The sequence below is a fragment of the Paramisgurnus dabryanus genome, chromosome 15 (assembly GCF_030506205.2).
Source record: "Paramisgurnus dabryanus chromosome 15, PD_genome_1.1, whole genome shotgun sequence".
Taxonomy (NCBI): domain Eukaryota; kingdom Metazoa; phylum Chordata; class Actinopteri; order Cypriniformes; family Cobitidae; genus Paramisgurnus; species Paramisgurnus dabryanus.
This window is the reverse complement of record NC_133351.1, coordinates 22,183,293-22,207,510: the sequence shown is the minus strand read 5'-3', so window position 1 is coordinate 22,207,510 and position 24,218 is coordinate 22,183,293. Positions and strand designations below refer to the sequence as shown.

The 24,218-nt window shown below is 38.1% G+C and overlaps 1 protein-coding gene across 1 annotated transcript in view; it reads right to left on the bottom strand.

Annotated features, from left to right (window-relative positions):
- The window catches only part of igsf3 (immunoglobulin superfamily, member 3), a 173,855-nt gene that overhangs the window by 4,104 nt on the left and 145,533 nt on the right, over positions 1-24,218 (bottom strand). Inside the window, exons 7-8 of the mRNA XM_065249009.2 lie at positions 7,388-7,798; positions 3,006-3,425 (exon numbers count right to left, since the gene is read on the bottom strand). Of these exons, the coding sequence (XP_065105081.1) occupies positions 3,006-3,425; positions 7,388-7,798 (831 nt within the window). The remainder of the gene's footprint in view (positions 1-3,005; positions 3,426-7,387; positions 7,799-24,218) is intronic.

The following is a 24,218-nucleotide window of genomic DNA, read 5'->3' as shown; positions in this document are numbered from 1 at the left end:
TGTGATTGCAGTACCAGTTTTAGGCACAAGTTTTGTGATTGCAGTACCAGTTTTGGCCACAATCCTACATACTGTTCCTTTAATAATAATTTGATTTTGAAAGTTTGTGAAATACATTTGAAATATATTAAAAAACATCAAGACTCAGGCCCTAAAATTTATGTACCAGTCTATCTTCTATCTGCATTAACCTAAAACACTTTTGAGTATACATCATTTTGAAGTACTATAATTATTCAGTTAATAATGCATGTTTGTGCCTTGTCCTAAACAATGCAACAAAGTCTAGTTAATGTGAGGCTATCTTCAAAATATTTTGTTACTAAATACTTCACAGTGTACACTGTGTATTTTCAATTTTATTCAATATTCAATGCACAATAATGCTTGAAGTTTTTAAAATCCCTTTGGCCTCTATTAACTCTTTCCCCGCCAGCATCAGAAAAGTTTAATGCCTTCCAGAAAATGTTCTTCTTTAAATATATAACCAAATAATATATCAAATGAAAGAAAATACCTTCTGCTTTAAAAAAAAAGTTTCATCCTACTTTCATTTGTTCTCTTTTTATCACCTCTCAAATATGAGTAGGTTTCTTCAAACACCCAATTTTGAGCAAAAAGCAGAGATAATTTCATTTTTGTGAAGGACTTTTCATAGCGATCAGACGCAGAGCGATCTTTAAAACATACACAGAGTTCTTTTTCTTTCACATGAGTCATTACTTCTCGGTTATATAAGTTGCAGAAGTGGTAATAGCGATATTACGGAAAGCCGGAGATTCTCGTTATTGGCAGGGAAGCGTTTTCTCTTAATTGACGAGTTATCTCGTCAATGGCGGGGAAAGAGTTAAAATTGTCAGATTTCCGGCCCTAATATTTATGTGCCCATCTTCCTGCTATCTGTATCAACCTAAAACCTTTAGTACACATAAGTTTAAAGTAATAAAAATATTCAGCTATTGCAAACCATTGTGATATGCACATTTGTGCTATTTCAATCATTTGATAAATTTGTGCTGTTGTAACCAAAAAATAAAATCATGTTAATTTGAGCCTATTTAGTTTAAACTAGCCTGAAATATAGTTCAGTTTTTACGTGTGGGTTCGTGTACAGTGTATGCGACACACATTTCATCATCAGAATAGTATGTGTGCATTGTAGGCGCACCATCAGATTTTTGTAACCGGTCTCGCATGTTAGGACAGGTGCATGAAGTATGTAGGACAGGAAAGCTATTGCATTTTGTCGCAAAGCACATGTGGCAAACGTTTGTGTACACGTACGAGTCAAATGAACTATGCTTTGCCTACTTATACTACGACCTAAAAGTATGTACTGTTTTTGTGAGGAAAATGTACATACTTTTGAGAGTGCAGCAAAAGAGTATGCACGTTCTGGGACATACTTCGATGACGTCATGCAACGTGAACGAAAACGTGGTTGCCTAGTTACGCACTCCAAGACTGTTAACAATATTTCATTCATTCTTGTAACTTATGTCAAATATAATTTTATTTACTATTCCCATCTTTATTTCTCATCGATTTTTTCACAATACATATTACAATGTGTTCTACCAAGTTGAGGAGTAAAGCCGAGCGTCATTAGAACCAAACGCAGGTCGTTTGTGAGGCGGCTGGTTCTGACGTTCATGTACAATGTGTGTAACACAAGCTACTATTTTAAAGTCCAAATATTAAAAAGTTTATAGTATAACTATTGTTTAACGTATTTTATACTTACATATAACTCAAAAATACCCAGATGAAAATGAACCATGCTTTTACTATAGTAAAAGTGTAGTAACCATGTTTCTTTCGTTGGACTAAAAAAGTTAACATTTCTACAGCCACAGTATTACTACAAATAAGCAAGAGGGTCAGTGTGGTTAAGCTCCTCCCTCCCGCACGCAATGGGTTGTGGGCAATATTAGCCGTTAGAGTGTGCATTGATCTGCACTTCGAATTCTAACCGGAAATAGTAGACCATCCTGTTACTTTGGGATACTCATTTCAACATACTACGATTTGGGACGTACTAATTCTAGTTTCGAATACTATTTAGGACGGATAGTATGCGAATTGGGACTCAGCAATTCATTTTCGATGAGAGCCGGCGGCAAGCAGCGGCCCAGCACGTCTTGGATGTTGTGAGCGTCAAGGAGAGTTAAAATCAGCTCAACTTTATGATAATGAGCTATGACGCTGTTCGGTGGCAACTAATCGGAAGGCAGAAATGTTCAGCGGAAACCAAACCAAAACCAAAGTGCACATTAAATAGTCAGATAGCATCTACTTCAAAACACAAATTATATGTTAGCAGCCATTGTTAATCGCTAATGATTTGAAACAAATATGTTATTTAAATGTTAAACTATGTGAGTGGCACGCAGGGATTTGAGCAGTGTCCAGAGTCACAGCGGACAACTGCCGACAGTGTGCATACATTCATAGAAAATAATGTGTTCTGTTTTTAGATTCATGGCACGGCGCTGTGCTTCTCGTCCGGTGTGCGACCCCATTAAGAGTTAAAAAATACTCCACAGAGTACACTGTGCAATTTTATGCACAATAGTATGTTACACTCTAAGCATTTTATAATGATACATGTTTATCAGTATTAGTAATAGTTTCATTTCTGTCCTATGTTCTGCCCAATGTGATTTGCAAATACCGTCTATACATATATACAGTATCACATTGCACAACTACCGGTAGTACTTCAATTTAAGCATATAAACAATAAGCCTGAGATGCTACAAGCGTCATTCTGTTGCTCCCTCAGTTGCCATTTTATTCGGGTCAAATCTCATTGGTCCTGCTCCACACAGTTATATATTAAACATGGCACGTTCTAATGGAAGTGATTCTGTTGCTTCACGCATCATTGCTGTCAGTATAGACATAACAATTTCTTACTGAATTACTCCTCAGCAGGAAATGCAACGCTTGGAAAATAATACACCATACGTACTTTATGTGATTTATAAAATGCAAACCCTTACCCTGCCACAGAACATTAACAATGGTGACCCCAGAGTTGTTGGTGGCCAGGCGGTACCAGGCGTTGCGTGGATTCAGCAGCCACTCCTCCACGTGGCAATAGTAATTGCCTGCATCTCTTGACCGAGCTTTCTGGATGGTCAGACTGTACAGATCGGAGGTGGTGCGCTCAAACTGCAGGCGAGAGTTCGGACCGGGCTCCTCCGTTGGGCTGCAGTTGCCGTTACCAAACACTGCATCGTGACCGATGGAAAAGACACATTGATAATCATCCTCCTCCTGTCCCTGACGATTCACATACCAGGATACAGAAAAGCGGGAATCTTTCGATGACTGAGATGGGATGCTACAGCCAAGCCGGATTGACCCGTCTTCAGGCACTGTGATATTGGATTCTGCCTCCTCCACTTGTAATTTCGCCACTGTAAACAAAACCGATAATTAGATTCATTTAAAGTATGATGATGTTTATGAAAAAGTTCCTGTTTTAGTATTCTTTTGATTCTTTTGAGTCAATTTATTTGAAGAAATGTAGTCTATATATGCAAGATTTAAGATCATATACTTAAAGACTGCCACTAGAAAGAAACAAATCATGCTTCATGAGCCACTAGAAGCCAACTGGCTATATACAAAAAAGGATGAGTCGTTCGATTTGTCCCATCTAAGCTCCCTGTTTTAGTAATAAATATAAAGACAAACTGCACCTGTTGAGTCATTTAATGCGGTCTTAAACTACAGTAAATAAATTCAGAGCTAAGCAGAATATCTTGTGTTACTTGAAGGTTTGCACGGGTATGAAATGGATTTGCATATTCTAACACAACCTCTCTATTCTTAAACCAATTTCTGCAGGGTCTCACACAAGCTGTGCTGTGTGTCACTCTCAGATGAAGGTGGAGATCAGCACACATTTAGCGTGAGAAATCGCAAGATTCTTCAGAGGGGCCTGAGCTGAATTTGGGCTAAAAATACTGAATTTCTCTTGGAAACTTTAAGGGCCTGCTCTTATCTTCTGCTCATGTGCAATCGGTGCAGTTCGACTGTAAAGATGGCAGATTAGGTGGTGGTGAACTTTTCATTTACAATCTTTTTACAAATACGGATGCTATTTCAGGCAACGATGCACCGGGAAGGTGATATGATGCTTATTTATCCCCAGGGAAATAAAATTGAAGAGTTTTCAAGCACATCTAGATGGGATTCACAAAAGACAGCTCAAGTTACAGATTGCTGAAATGATGATTAAATGCTGCAAACTAGGAAAAATGCATTTGGAAAGAATACATTAGATCCATGTCAATGTGTCCGATTTGCATTATTGTTTTGTTTTAAAGGCGGGGTGCATGATTTTTGAAAAACACTTTGGAAAAGGGAGTTGGGCAGAGTACCAAAACACACTTGTAGCCAATCAGCATTAAGGGGAGTGTCTACTAACCAACATCATAGAGACAGAGCGCAGTTATGCAAATTTGAAAAACACGCCCACCGGGGGGGGAAACAATCCAACCGTCTCCATTGACTTTGTATTGCGAGAGGCTGCCTCCTTGTCATTTCTGGCTTATAACAAAAAACAGAATAATGCCTAAAAGCTGCTGTGTGACAATATGTACAGCTAACAAGCCAAAGAACCCAGAAATAAGTTTTTATAAGCTGTCGAGCAGTAAAACCCAACCTTTAAGGAGAAAAAAGTGGATCGCCGACTACATTTCCCCCTAGTGGACGCAGTTCTACTAATAGGAGTACTATGAAAAGTTGCCTGTTTTCCACTTTTGTGTCTTTAAACGCTCGTTTTTTGAGGTCGACATCTTATGAAAACTTATTTCTGGGTTCTTTGGCTTGTTAGCTGTACATATTGTCACACAGCAGCTTTTAGGCATTATTCTGTTTTTTGTTATAAGCCAGAAATGACAAGGAGGCAGCCTCTCGCAATACAAAGTCAATGGAGACGGTTGGATTGTTTTCCCCCCGGTGGGCGTGGTTTTCAGGTTATGACGCGCTGCGCTCTGTCTCTATTACCTGGGTTGCGTATGTGTGGGGTGGGTCTATCAAAAGAAGGTCCAGATTCTATTGGGGTAGGGGCGTGTTTGTTTAGGTGTTTTCAAATATCAACACTGGTTTTCAGAGATCATTCACCCCGCCTTTAAAGTCCCTGTAAAGTCAGATATAAAATCTTTGAGTTTGTTAAACCACAGAAAAATGTGTTATTAACCACCCAACCAAATTTGAATGAAACCACACCCACTCGGAGGAAGCTCCAGTCACCTCTCAAACTTCAAATACAGCTGCAACCTAATTGGATGCTCACAATCGTGTTAGGGGCGGGGCCATGTGCAGTGGCTCAAATGCCTCATCGAGCCACCGTTTTAACCCTGCACAAATAATCCCCAACACAGACATGGAAAAAACTGTTTAACTCTTTGCGCACCCTTTTTTTTAAGTTGCCAGCCAGCGCCAACATTATTCATTATTTTCAAATATATAAACATACAATATATGAAATGAAAGAACAGACCCTCTGCTTTAAAAAAAAATAAAAATTTTATCCTCTTTTATCACCTCTCAAATATGGGTAAGTTTCTTAAAAAAGAAACAATTTTGCGCAAAAAGCTTTGATAATGATTTTTTTTTAAAGACTTTTTGATCGAGATCTAATTCAGAGTGATCCTCAAAACTTACAAGGACATACAGCTGTTTGCCCATGGCTATACTTCCGGGTTTTAGAAGTTGCGTAAGGATAATAGCAGTATTACGAATTGCCGGAAAAACTCGTCATTAGCAGGGATGCATTTTCTTTTAATTGATGAGTTAACTCATCAATGGCGGGGGAAGAGTTAACGGTGTACTCTGCAATTCTGCAACTCTTTTTTTTGGATTCAGCAATACATTTTTAATGTGTGTAGAAACACTTTTCAAGATTGACTTTATAGAGACAAAGTTATTTTTGGGGCCCTTTTTGCCTTTATTTGACAGATGACGTACAGCAGGGGTGTCCAAAGTCGGTCCTGGAGGGCCGGTGTCCTGCAGAGTTTAGCTAAAACTTCCCTCAACACACCTGCCTCAAAGTATCTAGTCTGCCTAGTAAGACCTTGATTAGATGGATCAGGTGTGTTTGATTAGGGTTGGAATAAAACTCTGCAGAGACACCGACCCTCCAGGAGCAGGAGTGGACACCCCTGACAGACAGGATTGGCAAAGGGGACGGAGATCGATCCTGGGTCGCCGAAAGCGCGTCTGCACCATATGTCAGACGACTGACGGCTACACCATTGGCCCCGATTGCGTTATTGTTTTTTACAAAGTTACTTGACCAACAAACTCTATTTGATCTGCCAAAACTCACTTTGGTGACCTTGTTGAGCTCAGCGGAGCAGATGTCTTGGCCACCTGTGCATCTAAAACTATTTCGCTTAATAAACCAGATGACAAACTGCACAACAAAACGTGTCTGTGCACAAGCGGTAAGTCGATGACCCGTGTGTAGGGCAGTAATACTGATGAGTTTGTCAGGTAGGATGTGAAGGACGGATTAGACATGTTTGCAATGCCAAACACCTTTTAATATAGATAAGATTAGGCAGCTGCAGTCAGGAGACTATAAAACAAAACTCACTTCTCATATAAGAAAGCTACGAATAGAAAGCTATGCATGCCAAGGCATTCTTTATTATTGCTGTTGCCATTAAAAGGATGCAAGACTAGACCTACTCATTAGTTTTACCAGGATCTTTTTCATCTGTTATAGTTGAATAAGATTCAGAAATAATAATCAAGCCACATGCTTTCAACGAGCCCGGGTGACATCACAAAAGTATTGCATAGTCACCTGAGCCATATTAGATGTACATACTGTACAAAGGGCCAGGGGCAAAGTCATGGGTGTGGCATGGGGCACAAAAAGCACATTAATAGTTATGGGAGTTTACAGAAGGGGTCTCTGTGGGGAGAACAGCAAAACAGCATCTGTGTGGTGCTCAGATGGGCTTTATGAATAAGGCCTGTGGGTGCTATCAGCTGTGATTGTGACTGTGATTCGGACTCCCCCTCACCACATGCAAGTGGGTAGCGTGTGAGTGCTAAGGTCCCATGTGGTACGGCTCATTCGGTGTGGGGAGGGTACAAAGGCTCTGTTCTGTTTTATCTCTCTTATAAAGACACACATGCTGATGAATGATTCGGCTTGGGCTCAGGATGGCTGGGGTCCACGATGGTCACAGGGGGAGAATGTTTTCATGCTGTTCTTTCCGTGCCAGATGGCCCGATAAGCCCATGGGACTGTAACGCGCCCCTACAACTGAATCTAAAATTGAATGGCTCGGCTACAGAAACTGAGGCCAACTTTGTCAGTAGGGTGCCATTGTACATATTGCAACCACCTTCTTACCTGGCTGTCTCACCACCACATGTGTGAAGCCCGAATCGTCTTGTGCCAAGCGGTACCAGGCTCCTTCAGGGTCCATGAGCCACTCCTCCACGCGGCAGTAGTACGTTCCAGAATCGCTGGTCTCGGAGCGGTGCAAGGTCAGGCTGTACAGCCGAGGAGAAAGCCTTTCTGACTGCACGCGGCTGCGCAGACGCTCTTCTTCCGCATACGCTCCGTACTCGAACGCTCCAGAGTGCTCGATCTTTAACAGCAGCTCGTCAGGTACTCCTGGCTCGGTTTTGTGGGCGTACCACAGCACGGCATGCTGGGATTCAGGGCTGGTTTGAGAGGTGATGGAACAGTTGACACGCACCCGACTGTCCTCAAGAAACTGCAGGCTCTGGTTGATTTTGTGCACCTGTAGTTTACTCACTAAAAGAGAGAGAAAGCAAGAAGAGCATTTGTTAGAACAATGACTTCTGGAGGATTATATTAGTTTAGGCTGATATACACCAAATACAAAATGTGAATGACTCAAAAGTTTTCATGATTCCAAACATTTGTGACCCAATCATCCTACATAATGTAAAGAACATTTTGTAAAAATATAACCTTGATATCTTTAATAGGGACTGAGTAGTGTCATCTCAAAGACAGGGTCACATTTGGCTGTGGTGTGAACAGGCCTGTAATCAGTATGAATGTGTTTTGTTGCTGAGGTTATGCTGGTATGGGTTATGGCAGACAGAAATAAGATGTCAGAATAACACTTTAAGGAGCACAGGGCTGCTGGCATGTGGCTCATTCTTATTGAATTACCTACAGGTGCGTCAGGTGTGACCGTCATGGGCACAGGATGCTATTTCACACTATGAGTGGATTTACGAGCACCAGAGGAGCTTAAGAAAACACAATGAAGAAGAGGGACAAGGCAAACATAGGGTCACGTCTGCACATGCAGTACTAGGTTTTAGAAATGCAGATCAATGAATATGTGTAGAAGACAGATGCAAATCAGCACTTAAAGGATAAGTAATTTTTTTAAAGAAAGAAATCCAGATAATTTGCACATCACCATGTCATCCAAAATGTTGATGTCTTTCTGTGTTCAGGGAAGAAGGAATTATGTTTTTTTTTAGGAAAACATTCCAGGATTTTTCTCATTTTAATGTACTTAAATGGACCCCAACACTTAACACTTAACTCAACACTTAACAGTTTTTTTCAACAGAGGTTCAAAGGACTCTAAACGATCCCAAACAAGGCATAAGGGTCTTATCTAGCGAAACGATTGTCATTTTTGACAAGAAAAATAAAAAAGATGCACTTTTAAACCACAACTTCTCGTCTTCCTCCGGTCCTGTGAGGCGCCAGCGCAACCTCATGTAATACGTCATCACGTCAAGAGGTCACGGATGAAGTATGTGAAACTACGCCCCAGTGTTTACAAGTGTGGAGAAAGAGGACCGTTCCGTTGTTGTAAGTGGAACGATACTAAATAATATCTTTGTGTCAGTTTATTTTTAAAAATGGTCCCCAAACGTGCGTTTCATATATGTAACACACGACCTTTCCACGGCATTACGTAATTACGTGAGGTGGCGCTGGTGCATCACAGGACTGGAGATAGACCAGAAGTTGTGGTTTAAAAGTGCATATTTTTAATTTTTCTGGTCAAAAAAAGACAATTGTTTTGCTAGATAAGACCCTTATGCCTCGTTTGGGATCGTTTAGAGTCCTTTGAAACTTTGTTGAAAAAAAACTGTTGAGTGTTGAGTTAAAGGAATAGTCTACCCTTTTGCCATAATAAACTATGTTATTACCTCAACCTAGACAAATTAATACATACCTATCTTTTTTCAATGCGTGCACTGTACAGCGTGTTGTGAATGTGTTAGCATTTAGCCTAGACCCATTCATTCCTACCAAACAGGGAAGCCACCAAAACACTTCCGTGTTTTCCCTATTTAAAGACTGTTACATGAGGAGTTATACCAGTAAGTATTGTGCCACAAAATAAAACTTTTTTTTGCTACCATAGGAATGAATGGGGCTAGGCTAAATGCTAACACATTCAAAATACGCTGTACAGTTAAGTGTACAGGGTTAAGTGTTGGGGTCCATTAAAGTCCATTAAAATGAGAAAAATCCTGGAATGTTTTCCTCAAAAAACATAATTTCTTCTCGACTGAACAAAGAAAAACATCAACATTTTGGATGACATGGTGGTGAGTAAATTAACTGGATTTTTTAAGAAAATTGACTAATCCTTTAAAGGAATAGTTCTTCCAAAAACGAAGCCCTGTTTACTTCCACAGTAATCTTTTTCCCATGTGGAAGTGAATGGGACTCACAAATGGTTTGGTCACAAACGTTCCTCAAAATATCTTCCTTCGTGTTGATCAGAATAAAGCAATGTATACAGGTTTGAAACAACATAAGAGTGAGTAAAGGATGACATCATTTTCATTTTTGGGTGAACTATCCTTTTAAAAGTAAAAGTGATGTTACTCATGTGTGTTCTTGGGAACATGCATATGGTTCAGGCACACTTTCAAACACAGTAAACATATGCTACTGCATCACTACTTCATTTGTCCGTGAACACACACAGACTTTCTTGCAATAGAACAAAATATGAAAAATTTTTATACCCACAAGTAAATAAGCATCTGTTAAACTTCATACTTGATTTTTTTTCTGCTTTAATGGCTCTTTGCTAAAAATCCAATTTTCAACTAATGCTTTGGCTCCAGTAATCCCCACTATGCATTTCTGCACTTCTAGCAAATTCTCATAATTCGTCTTTAAGCCTGGACCATCTCCAGAATAACAGCGACGTGAACACACTTATACCTCTGGTCCGAAAACACAATCCCTGCAGCGAAGCTGATTTAACAAACCACAGTATGATTTTGCTTTTTTAACCTCTGATTGGGCTTTGGACATCCTGTGTTATATACACTAAGCATATAAGCATATAATTATATATATATATATATATATATATATATTTTTAAAAAAATTCAGAATTCTGTTTTATGTGACAGCTGTGTGTTTGAGAAGTCTGCAGTATAAAACCACTGCCTGCTGACATACTACTTAACATTTCGGTTATCAAACTGAGATATTATAAATGATGTACAGTACTGTGCAAGTCTTAGGCCACCATAACCAGCTTTGTTGTTCAGCAAAGTTTTAATGTCCATCCATATTTATTTTTCACTCTTTTTAAGATAAACAGAAAATATGTACACAAAATTGAAACAAAATAATTTTCAGAGCTAAATGTCTTCTTCAGGCATCAGTCAGTATTTAGTGTGACCTCTCTTGACACGAAACACATCTTGAGCTTTTTTTAGGAGAATGAAGTCCTGAAGTCATTCGATTAGAATTAGAAATTAGGATTTAATTTCATTTAGGTTTAAGAGATCCTGCAGCTGCTATTGCTCAAGTGGAAGGGGAGTTTACCTTAAATACTTGACACTTCAGACATTTATACAGTTTTTAATCCTACATACACATTTCCTGTATTTTCTGGTTGTATTCTAATAAAGAGACTGATAAATTATTATATATGATCACTATACAATTGCAAAAACAACAAATCTTATGGTAGCATGGTGGTCTAAGACTTTTGCACAGTACTGTATAAAATATAGTGTACCTAAAATGTGTTATAGAGTTGTGTTAGACCTTGCTGAGATCATTATGAGTTACACAGAATATCCCTTCAAATCGAAAGACTCCAACAATAGAGACCAAAACAGTACCCCTGAGCCAGTACAAGCAAAACAAAGTACTAAACAAGACAGATAGAATAAATAACATGAACATAAAAAACAGTATGTGTACTGTTCAGATATCTTTATGGGACTACACTCATTATTTTCAACCCAGCGTTGGTTCAAAAAGGAACAAGCCCAGCACCATGGGTTGTAATTTAACTTTGTTTCAACCCAGTGCTGGTTTGTTTTAACCCATTGTTGCAACATATCCTGCAACCCTATGATTGCTTTGGTTGTTTGTCCACTTCACCAAATACGACCAATAGATGGATTTACTAAATTAGCGCCTCTACCGGCGACAGCAGGTAAAACGTAATATATTAGGGTATAAAATTATATTTTGGGGTATAATTTTGCTATGATGACATGTACAGGGATAACATTTACATCTTAAACAGCCAGGATTAATTATATTTTATTACACATTACACTATTGAGGCATTTAGGGCACGTAACATACCCATTTATTTATTATAGATATAAACACAGCATACAAAACAGTCACAACTTTTAAAAAATGTACTTAAAATTTAACAAGTGTACCGAGGTCAAACGATCGATTTATTTGAAGACAAGATGCAAAAGTGAAGACAATCAGCTGTAAATATCAGATCCGAACGTACACTGATTCAAAAACTGCCGCAATGCTACATCATCTATGATTGTGAAAAGGCATTGGCTTTCGTGTGTCTCGTGACCAATCAGATCATTACTTCAGCTAAGAATGTTAAGCGCTATTGGCTCTTGTGACCGTCTACGTCAAGCTGGTTTATGTTTGAATGAGTTCTTTATATAAAGTAATCGTATGGCTTCAGTTCGCAAATGGTTTGTAATACTTTTATACTTTTTTATGCAATAAATACCTGACTGTACTTTTATTTGCGTGCTGTGTTTTATATGGTTGAGAAGTGGTTGGGTTTAATGTTAGGGTGAGGGTGGGGTTTGATGCTCCAAAATATCTTTAAAACCATAAATGTTTATGAAACTCTTTCTACATTTACAAATTCTTAAAATTAAATGTCTAATCTGATGTATAAGGCAAAACCTTAAAACGTAACAGGTTGTATTTATAAGCTACTGCCGCTAGAGGGCACTAATCCCTTAATACGTCACTTAACATCGTAATAAGGTGCTTGCACAAATTACTTATGAAGCCGTTATTTTTTGTTGGACAGTCTCCATTGTTGGGTCAAATATAATTTCTGGGTTAATTTAACCCAACGGCTGGGCTTGTCCCTTTTTTTTTTTACCAAATTATGGGTTAAAAAAGAACCAACTGATACATTTTTAGAGCACTTTTAAAGAAAAAATCTATGAGATCAATCCATGTAATGCCTGTCAAAGATCAAAAAATTTATTTTTATAAATAAAGGGAATAAACGGTGTGAATCTCTGCTAGTTTTGTTATCAATGCATGTAGTACAAATAAAACAGTAATGGTAAATTTAAAACATTAATTACAAAATGTACTGTTTTTATACCACAAAGTTGTTCTTCGCATAATAACAATAATAATACATGTAATGTAAAAAAACAGGTTACACTTTATCACCAATAATACCTTTAATTTATAAAAATTAAGTCATAATAATGATTACCAACATCTACAACCTACAGGGTTTGGATTATGCTTTGGTTTAGGGATAGTGACATGCAATTATGCACAATTTACTGTTATTATTTCCGTATGCAACATGTAACAAAGACATTAAAATAAAGTGCTACCAAAAAACATAACAGGGGTTTTATTTCAATAAATAAAACAATGTTATTATTTCAATATTTTATTATGTTCTTACCTCAACTTACACAAATAAATATATACCTATTTTTGTTTCAATGCGTGCACTTTTAATCTTTGTACAGCATGAATGTGTTAGGATTTAGCCTATAGCCCCATTCATTCATATGGCTTCAAACAGGGATGAATTTAGAAGCCACCAAACACTTCCATGTTTTCCCTATTTAAAGTATGGTGGCGCAAAATACAACTTTTGTTTGGGGCCATAGAAATGAATGGGGCTAGCTAAATGCTAACACATTCACAAAGCACTGTACAAAGATTAAAAGTGCACACATTGAAAAAAGATAGGTATGTATTAATTCATCTAAGTTGAGGTAAGAACATAGTAAAATATAAAAAAACAGTGGTGTTTTCCTTTAAACGTTCAGCTATTATCAGGCTAACAGGCATTTCTCTTGTAAATGCAAAATGACATCTTTTGTGCATGCCCTCAATAATGAAGCATTATTGACTTAGTGCACACTGAAGAGTCTCTTAAAATCCTGGCAGTCACTTCTTCATGAATCTCTTCAGAAAACTCCAGAACACCAGCAGCTCATTTACAATACACTACAGCAAAACCAATAGATAAGACTGTCATGTCACACACTTCTTTAAATGTCTCTAGTCTCAAAAGCTAAAATACAAAATGTTGTTGTTGCATAGGTTTTGTGTAGCAAGATAAACTGTCTACAATATTTATTCATTTGTGGCTGATCACAGATGCATTCAGCATTGCTCAAAACACAATGGCATTTTTAAAGCACATAATACTGTTGTTTGACTACAGCAATCATACATTATTTCACAGATTAACATGAGATTATTTATGTAGAGGAAATCACAGGAGGGAAACACATGGCAGTTTAGAGTTGAGGATTTGTTTCGTCTGCTAGGCACCAGAAAAGCCTTTTAGTTTCTAATAAAGAAAAAAGAATCGCAAGTGGAAATGACCACTGCATATTAGCAATAAGCACTCGTTGTGCAAGTTTCACATCATTCTTTTACAGTTACGGTTCCCCGCTCTATAGATGATAGACAGAGGATGAGGTCTGAAGTCTTGTGAGGTCTCCTGCATGTCTCATAGTGAAGAAAAGCACCCAATTAAATTCAGACAGAATCTTTAACTTCACCAGGCATGATTAAACAATCTAATTAAACAAGGCATTTGTTCTTGATAAAACTGCAAACCATTTCTTTTCTGTTGTAAATCGAATAGGGAAAATCAATAATTGCGCGGAAAAGCGAGAGAGGGTAAAAAGAGAAGACGAGGAAAAGCAATAAATGAAGCAAATCAAGCAGCGTGGTTAAAAAGCTCAAAGGCTGATTAGAGTCCGTTTGTGACGGCTTTCAGTAACAGGGAGGCGGCATCAGAGGGGGAGGCTGGCAGCGGAAAAAGCAAACTGGGAAAATGTTTTGAGTGCATCCGTGATTTTGTAAGAAAACGCTGCGCTGTATTCCCTCCTCCTGCGTGTGTCCAATTTGTTAGCCCCAGTTAATTGTCGACACACTGCGCTGCCGAGATAAAGATGCTTTCATTTGGTTTATTTATTGATAAAGGATTTATTTATTATTTACAAGACCCACAATCTCAATAGATAATGCAGACTTCCCATAAAGAACAATAAAAAAGCACTGGCAACATAACAAACATTCATTGCTGGCAATTCTCCTTTTGTATAGAACAGAGATTTTAAATGGGCCTTATGAGAAATCGATTCCTTGATGTTTTGAGATTAAAAAGCTTTTTATACTATGACAACATTCTGTCACTCATAGAACTCAAACTTTCATAAAAAGTTTTAAAAGAGCATTTATTCACATTAAAGCTACAAATAGGACTAGTTATGAAGCACATTAGAAACCCGCATGAAAGCATAAAATGCACAATCCTAAATAGCATAAAGAACGACTTTGAGGTATATTGCTGTATTCTAGATCTAATGGTTTCAGCACGAATGGTTTTGGGGATCACAAGGTCATGAGGGCTGTGCAAAAAAGCTGCCACTGAAAAATAGCGCATTTAAAAAAAAACACTGCTCACATGCAGATGAGTAAAAATACATCTCTATTTAGCACTGATGTAAACGTTAAATAGAGGTGTATTTTCCGATCAACCAAAATGCATCTTAATACCAGGTGTAAACAGGGCCTACGACTTTTTCCTGTGTTAATCTAAGACCAAGTTCAGACTGCAAACATTAATGCTTAATTCTGATTCTTTGCTTATATCCGACTTTTTGTTTGACATTACGTGGATAAAATCCGACAGCTGTGTGAACTGGTCGTGGTCCTGAACTGCATCGCGTGCTCAGAAGAACAATAATATGTCACGCACAGCACACGGTAATATGGAAATGAATGTGCAGACTACTGAGCGGGTGTCGTGGACTTCATATAAAGCTGCGCAGACCGGCCAGTCGTCGCATTTTATCAGGCAGTCCGCTCCTGGGTCACGTGTGGGTCGGTCATCTGGACAATGCTTCAGGAAAGTCAAAAACACTTATTTGCATGTTAGGGGCTTTTGTGTATAAGGCGATGTGCAATAGAAGCTTAAATTTATTGTCTTGAATGTTTTTAAGGGGATTTTGCAAACATGCCGTTGATGTATATTTCTGCAATTGTGACGCATATCGATCTAGAATGGCGTAAAAGTTGCATGAATTCTGATATGAATAATCAGACTGGGGTCGCATTGCAAAACATCTGATCTGTATCTGATTTAGAACCACATTTGGAAGTAGCTCAAACCAGAATCATGTGGTTTGTGCTGTTCACACTAGGTAGGTTTACATGCAACCAAATAATCTGTTTGTAATTGTATTGATGGCTCAATCGTATTGAAAAGCCATCATTTAAACATCTTAATTAATACGATTGAGGACGATTGGATGCCAGTTTGGATCGTATTGAAGGGGGTGGTGTACTCCGATCTGTGATCCAATCAGCAGGAGAAAAGCACGCATGTAAACGTGTACATTTCTTTAAAAAAAATAAAATACAATTTTTACTAACCAACCCTTGGCTATGTATACTGTGTTAGACTTGATTAGACTATTTCCAGAACACTTATGTATTGCTGTTCTTGTGTTGCTATAATTGCTTCTATTGTTTACCTCATTTGTAAGTCGCTTTTGACAAAACCGATTGCTAAATGACTAAATGTAAATGCGTGAATCGTAGTATTTTCTCAGTCGGATGCAAAAATGCATTGTGCACATGCTCTTATATAACATGATTCTCGTCACAGAAACACGCAACAACAATGCAATGGCATCACGCATAATTAAGGTAACGTTAATGGAGTCATGCGCTGTACACGCAACGTACATTCTGCAGTGTTTATGTGAACTTTTAAAACCTTAGTTTACTTAAAGCAATAAAATAGCATTTTGCCTTTTGAGAAGCATGTTTTCATTACCTATATCTGAAAACTTTTTAAGCACAACTTTCTCCAACTCAGTTTTGACTTTAATCCAGAGATAAAGCCTGAACTCAACGAGAGATGCTGTCAGCAGCGTAGCTTCGCCAAGTCTTCTGCTTGGTTTATGTTTAGATTTGGGCTACTGTTTAAACTTTTCCACCAGTTGTTGTTTTTTCTGCGGGTTAAAGATTAAATGATTTCATTGATTATTTATTGATATTTGGGCTATGGACAGTCATAGGGATGCTTTTGGGCTAGTTTTGAATATCCATTCGGAAGGTTTGATAAATGAATCTGGCAACCCTGACTGTGCGCTTGCGCAGACGTTGGTTCGGATTCTGTAGAATGTACATGTAAACGAACATTTAAATCAGATTGCAATGATAAGGGTGCATGTAAACTGTATCGTCATAACCTTCAATTGTATGGAATTCAGTCGGATTGACAAAATTTTGCCACTGTAATACAAAGAGACAGACATCGGGCACATATGAGCAAAAAATTGGATTTTGATGGCAGTGTGAACGTAGTCCAAGTATGAGAAACACTATAATCAAGCATATTTATAACTTACGATGAAAACTGGAATCTACAAAGTGTTTTATGCCATTTTATAAATGGCATGTTATTAAAATCTTTATAATTTTAATCTTTCAGGAGTTCTGTTGATGATACAAAATCCCAGGCAGCCATTAGGGTGAACAGTTAATAGGTAGCTAAATTTCAACCCCCACTGACAGAAGAAGGGTTCTTCTGACTGTCAATCATTCACATAATCATATCCCAGGCCATGCATATTCATGAGCTTCAGAAGTACACCTATTAGCCAGATGACTGAGATGTATACATGAAAGACTTTTTGGTCTGCTTTCTTTAAAAAAAAAAAAAAATAGAGAGAGCGTTCATTTGCTGCCTTGCAGATGTGAAGTGGCTCTGAATGAAGCAGTCACATGTGTATAATTATTATAGATAGAAAGTGCAGGCAGAAGAGAGCCTGAGAGAAGATTGCCTAAAGGAGTTAAACAGATAAAAGTACAACATACTAGGATGGACAATTAAAATTGGAAAAGTGCACTTAAAAGCGAGCAAATAGTGATGCTGAGAGGTTCACTCGAATTTGCAGTTGTGGTTTCCAGACAAATGTAACAGAGACCCAATTTACATCTACAGTAATATTAAGATGTATTACTTAAGTGGCCGTAAAATAAATCCAGGTCCAAATGAGTTTGAAAACTTTTTGTGACTGGATCACTTAAACCAATGGTTCTCAAACTTTTTAGGCACATTCCTCCCCCCTTCCAAAAAGTAATATTTGAATTAAAAAAAACATATTAAATTATTTAATTTAGTGCTGTTGGTTATTAGCTTTATTTTTCTGAGATTTAATTACACAGACTTTATGATAAATTCATTTATTTTATAAAATGACATAAAACTGGGGTCCCCAGTTTAAGAACCACTGACTTAAACCACATAGAAACTTGTAACGCATATATCCACATCACATATAAAGCAGAAACCCTAATCCATCCTGAAGCGTGACTTGTCACGTGTACTGTAAATGCTTATTTTTAATGCCTAACCACTTCTGTGAACAAAACCATATGCAGGGTATAAACTGGGCCATGTATGCCAAAAATGACATGAAGTGAAAGTATAGACTGTGAAGTGAAGTTTTTAAGAAACTGCATTAAAAAGTAAGTCCTGGATTTTACACAACAGTAAGCAAACACATCAAAAGCCAGCTTACTCCTCTAAACTTGCCTGCTCTCTTGCAAACCTACCATGCTAATCCAAGCAGCAGACCCTGCAATGTGTCATATTAAAGTTGAAATGTCACGAATTGTGTTTAATCTAAGTAAAAAAAGATTGCGTTTTTATTTCAGAGAGGTGGGAGCAGTTTAAGCACATCCACCGTGCACAGAGAAGAATGGAGCTTTAACACCGCTGCCCTTCGTCTGTTACGAAAACATAATGGCAGCCTAATATCTATGCTAATGAGACTGATGCATCGCTCATTCTTTTGTGATGAAGAAAGATTTCCAGCCGTCTACTACAATATAATTAAGTCTATGGTAATTATGTAGATCTGTGCTTGATAAACCACAGATGAGGCCTTGATGTGTGCTACAGCACGCCTCCACCTCTACCTCACATTGACATGTATCCTCAACCAGGGAGTCACTTAGTGGGTGTTGGTCCTCGTCTGTGACACGGCAAGAGTAGCACTGAGAGGTCAATGTGAACAGTGTCTGTCATTAGAAAGCTGTGCACGGGCATAAAGTACATCAAGGTCGGTATGAGTGGCCACAGTGAGGTGTTTATATGCACAAGGGAAAACATTTAGCTCAATGTCTTTGTTTTAGCTTAGCCAGTATGCCAAACAGTCAGAACAGACTGTGACTGGCTAACAGAATCTGCTTAATGTTCGTGTCAATTTACTTACAGGCCTCATCTTCACTTTATAGTTAGAAACTTATAAACATAATAATCAGCAAAACAACTGGTACATTTAGATTTCAGAATCAGCACGCTTTTCATTTATACTAAATATGTTGCGGTCTGTCTGCTGATCTGATACTAGAGATGAATGTATAATAACTGTTTAAAAAGCAAAATGTACAACTTTCAGTAAATGATGTACATGCTAAAGACGTTTGCGTTATAATAATGTACAGGGAGACTTCAGATATAAAAACAAAGACTAGTACAGTGATGTTTTATCATTAAAATCTGATAACGTCCATTGATTTAATAGAATGTTTGGGTATACCAACATGGCGGCACGGGCGCAATCCAGTTATTTATATAGACGGTTTCAGCAGTAACAACATAAACAAGCGGCTGTCGCGGTCCGCACGTAACTTCCGGTAAACTCCGCTAAGAATAAATAACAACAAAGTACGTATTTATATAACAAGCAAAAAAACAACACAAAGATTACCTAGGAAACCAAAACATTTGTTATTTTCGACGAGGCATTTGTTCAAGAGATCAGTTTAGCAACTAGTCAGACCATTAAAAAACGAAACCGGAAGTAAGGTTCGGATCCAGACGTGCGTCCGATGAAACCGTCTATAGATCAGTGGTGGTGACAATATGCCCTGCCCACTATTGGCTTCAAAAAAGCTTTTCACAAACCTATCGATGACGTCATGGACACTACCATGTCCTTATTTTTACAGTTTATGGTCTTGACACAAAATGTAGTGCTTCCGGGGCACTCAGTATTTAAATTCATTCATTCAATTTCATTTATTCAGGTGGACTATATCAGTGAACTAATGTTAGGAATAGTGAATGAAGTTATATGGGGCTTTTCAGACACAGACAGTAGTGGTAACATAAAAAACCTCACATTTAGGGGTGCACCGATATATTGGTCGATGATGCTTGCTTTGCTTCTCAATGAATTACGATGAAATGACGCTACATCCAAAAGCCAGAGGGCGCTCTAGTGCAGAAATTCAATATGCGCTGTAGACAAAGAACCATACACATGCAGCACCAGGAAATGGCTCAATGATATATATTTATATTGCTGTTCTTCAAACCTATTCAGGTATTTTCATGATAATAAAAATATATGTATAATGATTATGTTTGACGAGTGTTGCTTTTTCAAATGCATGTTATAAACGACTCAAACGAACCGTGATTTCAGATCGATAAGGACTTACTGATCAAAATCCGTAGTACATGAAATAGTTGTAAATAATAACGGTTGTGCAATTCAGAATAGTTTTTGACCACGTATTATTAGTGTATATATCGGCATTTATCGGTGCACCCCTACTCACATTTCAAAAGTTTTCATTTTCAAGCCCCCAATATGCTACTGACAAACAATTGAATGGCCAAAACACCATTAAAAACTTGAAAACGGTGTCGTGTGAATGCTTTCTAAAACTCTCTCTCTCTAATTTCCTGTCACTGATGGAGTACCCTGCCAATGTGTGCGATTGTGTCTTCGTCCTATCATGGCTGTTATACGTTCACGCACAGCTTCAATGAAGATTGACATTTAATAAACAAACTGTTCTGCTTCTCTTTTTAAAACCACCTCAGATTCTCTAACAGCTATGTAAATAATGCTTATGTCTGAATGCCGTCTACAATAGTTGACATCTGATGTTTTGATTAAATTTTAAATCAGAAGAGAGTTTATGTCACGTCCCAGATGCTGATGTATGTGTGCACGGGAGACACATCATTAATTTTAGAAAACTGGTGATGGATAACAACATGCATTTGAGGATTGAAAGGGTTTATATAAGTGGTCAAAAAAGGGGGGTGAGCACAATTAATTTGTTGGTTTATTAAAACAGGTTCAGGATGTCCTTTTCTGCTTTATATTTTAATCGACCATATGGTATAGGGATGATCATTTCAGTTTAAAATTGGTCATGCAATACCACCTTACAATTTGCTTGTGAAAACCAAATGCTTGTAAAGAACATTCTGAGAAAACATAACTTTGATATCTTTAATATGGATTAAGTAAGGTCATGTCAAAGGTTGAAATCAAACTTTGATGCTCCTAATCTCATAATTAGTTTATATGACTTTAGCCTGAATTTCACAGACAGGGTCACATTTGGTCAATGGAAAGTAAAAAATTTTGTTACAGCCTATAATGTGTTAAAATACTGGCTACACAGACAGCTAACTATAGTCTTGAACGAAGCCACTGTGTGTGTGTATTAAAGGGTCTTTCTGTGAATATAGTGGCAAACAGTGTTATATCCTGACCTTGAGCATCTCATCTGGGCTAATTAATTACCGAAACCCTGCCAAAATCGTTTAGGATATGAATGCTCCAGAAACAAAGGTTGGTTATCCATCTACCATTGTGTCTGTGAATGTCATAGAGCAAGGTCTGATGCTTGGGCACTGGGATGGAAATTAAGTGAGTAGTCAAAGCTCTAGTGATTGAATTAGGAGCTCAAAGCCTGTGAGCCCTGGAAGAAAGATAAGGTGCCCTACACAAAGCCTCTTGGGGAAAAACCTGGAGAATATATACAGTAGTAGGTCAGTCGTCCTCAGACTTTCAAACATTGATTAAACCCTAACATTTAGCTACCACAAAGTTGCTTGGAGCTCAAGATTTAAGACTGTGAACAACAGAGGCATATTGATATTAAAGGAATAGTCCATTTTCTTAAAAGAAAAATCCAGATAATTTACACACCACCATGTCATCCAAAATGTTGATGTCTTTCTTTGTTCAGTCGAGAAGAAATTATGTTTTTTGAGGAAAACATTGCAGGATTTTTATCGTTTTAATGGACTTTAATGGACACTTAACACTTAACTCAACACGTAACAGTTTCAAAGGACTCTAAACGATCCCAAACGAGGCATTAGGGTCTTATCTTGCGAAACGATTTTAATTTTTGACAAGAAAAATAACAAATACACTTTTAAACCATAATTTCTTGTCTAGATCCGGTCCAGCACGACCTAACGTAAATGCGTAGTGACGTAGGGAGGTCACGTGTTACATATATAAAACACACATTTGCGGACCATTGTAAACAATAAACTGACACAAAGACATTAATTAGTATCATTCCACATACAACAACGTAGGAACGGTCCTCTTCCAACACACTTGTAAACATTGGGGCGGAGTTTCGCGTTCGTCCTCTGTGACCTCTTAACGTCATGACGTATTGCGTGAGGTCACACTGACGCTTTCAGGACTGGATCTAGACAAGAAGTTGTTGTTTAAAAGTGTATATTTGTTATTTTTCTTGTAAAAATGAAAATAGTTTCGCTAGATATGACCCTTATGCCTCGTTTGGGATTGTTTAGAGTCCTTTGAAACTCCGTTGAAAAAAACTGTTACGTGTTGAGTTAAGTGTTAAGTGTTGATGTCCATTAAAGTCCATTAAAATGAGAAAAATCCTGCAATGTTTTCCTCAAAAAACATTATTTCTTCTTGACTGAACAAAGAAAGACATCAACATTTTGGATGACATGGTGGTGAGTAAATTATCTGGATTTTTCTTTTAAGAATTTATTCCTTTAATCAAAATACGACACTAAGAAAATCATGCTAGACGCTCATGAATTCATTTGACTGGCCCTTTTGCAGATCTGTGGAGCTCAAATGCATTCATTAAATAGATTTTTGAATTTAATCTTAAAACATCTCTCAACATATCTGTCAGACTGAATACAAGTAGGCCACTTTTAAAGCTTTTTACAGCTCAGAAATTGTGGTGTGTGGACTTTGATCAGCATCCCATCTTGCATTGTAGATGAAAGAATGTAGGCTGGGCACTGAAGTCTTAGGGGTCTTGCACACTAGGCATTTACACATTTGGCAAATACTTTTAATCTGAAGTGACTCACTGTTCATTCAAGAGACAGCGCAGAAAGCTCTGACGGAGTGTTTGACGTAGAGGAACGCGTAAGATTTGTTTTAGAAAGAGCAGTGTCAGTTTAAAGTAAAGTGAATGGATGCCTACGAAGTAAAAAATGTTTCGAAAATGTTTCAAACGCAGATTTGCTTGTTCCCTTTAACACTAATTTGCAACCTGTAAAGTTGAAGGTAACATAATGCTGCTTTGAAACTGCCAAAAATGTTCATTGTGGACATTCACCTGAAAAGGAAGCAAATGACTGTGGGTGTAAGGAAGTAGAGGAATGTGGAGCTAAGGTTTTGAGAAAGGAAAAACAGAATCTGTGGGAGAGATGGAGTTGGAGAAGTTGATGAATTCTCTTTGCCCTAAAGGAAGATTGTGGTGCACAGCTGAAGACTCTGCTCATAATGAAGACGGACAGCAGCGATCCATCCATGGGAGACAGTGATCCAGTTTCTATGACAATTTAGACGGTATCAATTTAGGGCACAGTGAGAACCTTCAGTTGGCAGGCGGGCTGGTGCCCAACAGGCCACGACAGGTGTGGGGGTGCACTGATCCGTCACTGCCAAGACCCATTTGCTGTATGTTAAAGACACTTAACACTATAACAGGGGCCGTTGGGACAACACAGAGACAATTAATGAGAAAGAGTCTAGCAGAATGCAAACAAGAAGGTAGAAGAGAAAGGTAAGAAAGGATGGAGAGAGAGGGAAAGAAAGAGAGGCTGTTTAGACCTGGTTTTGAATTCGTATCACAGGTGGACGAGAAAGACAATTAACGTTTACACCATAGACTGTAAAAAAGATGGACGTAGTGTCTGTCACCCATTGGTTTCTGAAGATCGTTTTTGAAGCTTTAAGTAGGCGTTGCCTGCCGTTGCCATCTTGGCCGCGTGCATCGCACATCACTCGCAGATATCCGAAAATGGGTAAAGAGGTGGGACGTGGGTGAAGCGACTGGTTGCTGAAACCACGCCCGCCTAGCTCGATTCTAGTGACTGCAGTGGCTGTTCACCCCTCACTCAAGTGGCCACGCCCTTAATTATGCAGAAGTTAAAACTTAATAAAATTTAAACGGAGGAGTTACAAAAAAATTCACCCCCCCTCACAGTTGTCATGAAGGAGAAACTTAGTTATACAGACCAAAATACCAGGCTGTAAACATATTATTTTCTACTTTTATTATTTTTCTGCCATTTTTATCATGGGGGTATATGGGAATTGAGTCTCTTTTGGAGCCAGCCTCAAGCGGCCAGTCGATGAATTGCAGTTTAAGTCACTTTCGTATTGGCTTCATCAGAGAGATCGGAAGGTTGCCCCTCGATTTACACCTGGTATTTCAAGATGTATCATTTGTCCACTTTCGACTTTTGGTCATGTATATGTAAGAGCTTTCTATGATATTTTAGAGCAATTTATGAAGTAAGCTTGCGCAACTTTCGCACACTGTCAAAATGTAAAAGGAGAGCAGCCGCTTCAGTTTT